Source organism: Ursus maritimus, unplaced genomic scaffold (assembly GCF_017311325.1).
Source record: "Ursus maritimus isolate PB19 unplaced genomic scaffold, ASM1731132v1 scaffold_14, whole genome shotgun sequence".
NCBI lineage: Eukaryota > Metazoa > Chordata > Mammalia > Carnivora > Ursidae > Ursus > Ursus maritimus.
The window spans coordinates 1668236-1671245 of NW_024423786.1; the positions used below are offsets into that span (position 1 = coordinate 1668236).

Consider the following 3010-nt stretch of genomic DNA (forward strand, 5'->3'; position numbering starts at 1 on the left):
CTGATCCACCCCCTGCCTGCTGTTCTGCCTCATGCCTTCCATCCACCAGCCCCTGGCTTCCACCTTGTTCTCCAAGCTGCTAAGCTTCCTCCTACCTCAGGGCCTTTGTGCTGGCCCTTCTGCGGGTCTCATCATTCAGGCCGCCTCCTCAGAGCCCTCCTTAACCATCTCTCTCAGCTAGCCCGCCCTGTGTTTTCTTTACAGCACTTGGCCTCCATTGGAAGTGGCCCTAGCTGGGTGTTTATGTGTTTACTGGCTGCCCACCCCAGGCGTGCTCATGACCCAATCCCCTAGAATAGCGCCTGGCACAGAGTAAGTTCTCAACAAAATGTTACAATGTGGACAGATGAATCGCCAGCAGAGTGCAGCCAAGCCCTTCTGGAGAGCAGGAGAAGGATCGCCTGGGAGGACCCCAGCCCCATCCCTACTACAGAGGCAGAAGGCAAAGTCACTCTCCACCCCCTTCCCCTGGTCCAGTGGAAGCAGCGCTTCTGAGCCTCCCAGAAGGCCCCTCCTGCAACAGCAGCCCCAGCCGCAGAAACTACACCTCCTGCCCCTCTCGGGCTGCTGAAGGCCACAGCAAAGTTGGGGGCAGGTCCTGTCCCGCTGCTTGTAGACAGGAACACAGGCTCAGGTGCAGGGCCACTGAGCCTAGATCTCTTTCTGCACAGCCTCAAGCCACAGGGTCCACCAGCCCTTCTAACTGGCCATTCCGGAACCCTGTGCAGCTGTATGTGCTCACTCCCCCTCCCCGAGCGCTCGGCCACCCCCATCCCCTCTGGGTCTCGCAATCACCCTTCGCCTCTTCCTGTGAATCCTCACCCAGGGGCTCCTTGGCCCTCTGAAACTTCCCCAAGGGAGTCCTCTGAGGTTGTGCCCTGAGCGGGAAGGGGTCACTCCCGGAGGAAGGAGCGGCGACAGGTGGGCCCCGGTCCAGCTGTGGGGATGCGGGTGGAGGTCCCGATCAGCTCCCGGCTCTCCCGCAGCTGTCCCGGGGAGTCATTAGATGCTCCCGGGCTCTGGGAGCTCCCTGCCGGGGAGGGACTCTAGGTGCGGCGGAGGCCAGGGGGCGTCCCTGGAGCGGTGGTCCCAGCCGCCGCAGAGGGACGGGGCGCCCAGCCCCGCGGTAGGGCTTCGGGACGCGCGAAGACGGGGCTACCCCTCCAGGTGTGGCGGGAGAACATCCTCTCCTTACCTGAGGGACCCGGGCCGTGCTCAGGCCCCGCCGCCCGGGCCGCTCATCCGCCACCGCAGACTGCGCCGACCCCACACAGGCCCCGGGACTCCGGCCTCCTGCGTCCAGGGCAGGCAGCGGGGCCAGGGAGCGTCGCGCAAGAGCTGCCGGCAGCCGGCTCGGCAGAAATGGGGCGCCCGCGGGAAATGGGAAACGCGGTCAGCGCGCCGGGCCCACCGGCCCCCAGGACAGCATGCAGCCCTTCTCGGTAGCAGCGACCGGAAGGGAGGCGCGTCCTTTTCGTTCGGCCAAAACTGCGCGAAAACAGCCACGGCCCCTACTTATAGCATTCAGGCCCGCCCCCAGGCCCCAATAGCCTATAGAAATGGAGCTACATCAAAACGAGGGGGCAAGCCGCGGAAGAAGCCAATCAGATCCCTAAGAGGCGGGACGACCCGCTGACCTCTTAAAGAGACAGGAAGCTGGCACTGAGGGGGAGGGAAGCAGCCTCGGGGTACTGAAGCTGCTGCGTACCTTACTCTGAAGGCGGCCAGGATCGCGGACCGGACAGCCGAGGACGCTGCCGCCTCTTGGCCCCCGCGCCTGCCAGCTGTCACCAGCTGTCAAGGGTCCCTCTAGCCCCAGCCTGCGCTCCTCCTCCGGGGCCGGGCCGCGGCCCGACCGTCCAGGGAGGAGCCTCCGCGGACCGCCCCCTCGCGTGCCGCCGCCTCGGGCGCCCCGCAGCGGTAGTCGGGCCTGGTGACCTTTGGTCACCTGGCTGAGGAAGGATGGGTAGAGACAGCCCCTCCCCCGGAACGACGCGTTTCCACGGCACGCCACGCTGCCTCCACGTCCACCATCAAAGCGCCCTGGCATCCGGGTTTCAGGCACTAATTTTCACAACAACCTTGCAGGGCGGTTATTATTAGTCGTCTTTTCAGAGGAGGAACCTGCGGCTTAGAGACGTTATATAACTTGCCCAAAGCCACATAACTAGGAAGTGGCAAAGCCTAGATGCGGGGCGTTTGAACCGCCCCTCCTCTCATCTCTAACTTCGACGGTTCTTCGGGCAACTTCCTCTGGGACGCCTTCCGTGATTGCCCCATCCTTGCGCTTCTGACATCTATGCTGTGTTCCCTGCAGGCTCTCCTCCCGCTGGCCCTGCGTGGCCCTCCCGCGTCTGAGTCCTCCTCTCCCACCCGTCCCCTCTTCATTCAGCGTGCTCCAGACACGGTGGTTTCTGTTTCTCTTCAAGGCTTGTTCCTGCCTCCCACTCTCTTGCATCTGTCCTGTCTGGCTGGCTCCTTGTCACATGACCTCCTTCTTGACACCCTAGCTAAAGTAACTGTGCAGTCTCTGTCACATAATGACCCTTTATTTCCTCCAAGCACCATCTCTCTAACATGATTATATTCATTTACTTGCTTCCTAGTTCATCAGCCACCCTCCACTAGAATTGTCAGTGTCATGAGGACAAAACCATGTTTGTCACATTCCTTGCAACATCCTGAGGCTGACTTGGTGCCTGGTGCAAATTGTAGACACCCACTTATCACAGTCACCCCAAGACACACACCCCGTGATAACACAGCTTCTTCACAGTCAGGCTGGAACGAGATAGGCCCCGTTCTTCTAAACAGGAGAAGGAAGTCACCACCTCAGCATTTGGGATTCGGTTTGTCTGGGACTTTCCCAGCCTGGACCGTGGTCAGCTCGGCGTGCATAGTTTCTGTATCAGCCGGGAGGGGCTGTGCTCCACGCTGATGCCTGCCTTCCTGAATGGGCTGTGGGGAGTCAAGGTCAACTTCTAGAGTTGCCAGGAAACTAGAGGCATCA

At 61.4% G+C, this 3010-nt stretch overlaps 1 protein-coding gene across 1 annotated transcript; it reads right to left on the reverse strand.

Annotated features, from left to right (window-relative positions):
• Window positions 1-1200: 1200 nt before the first annotated feature.
• On the reverse strand, window positions 1201-2050 carry LOC121102369. The gene is made up of 2 exons (XM_040628121.1): window positions 1709-2050; window positions 1201-1488 (listed from the first exon to the last, which is right to left on the reverse strand). Exons 1-2 carry the CDS (start codon window positions 2048-2050, stop codon window positions 1216-1218), a joined length of 615 nt encoding a protein of 204 aa, XP_040484055.1. The 3' UTR covers window positions 1201-1215.
• Window positions 2051-3010: the final 960 nt, after the last annotated feature.

Bases quoted from the DNA above. Each gene is read 5' to 3' on its own strand.
- LOC121102369 (XM_040628121.1), bottom strand. From the start codon at position 2,050: ATGCCAGGGCGCTTTGATGGTGGACGTGGAGGCAGCGTGGCGTGCCGT. The intron at 1,489-1,708 runs GTACGCAGCAGC...GTTTTCGCGCAG, and splicing joins CTGGCCGCCTTCAGAGTAAG to TTTTGGCCGAACGAAAAGGA.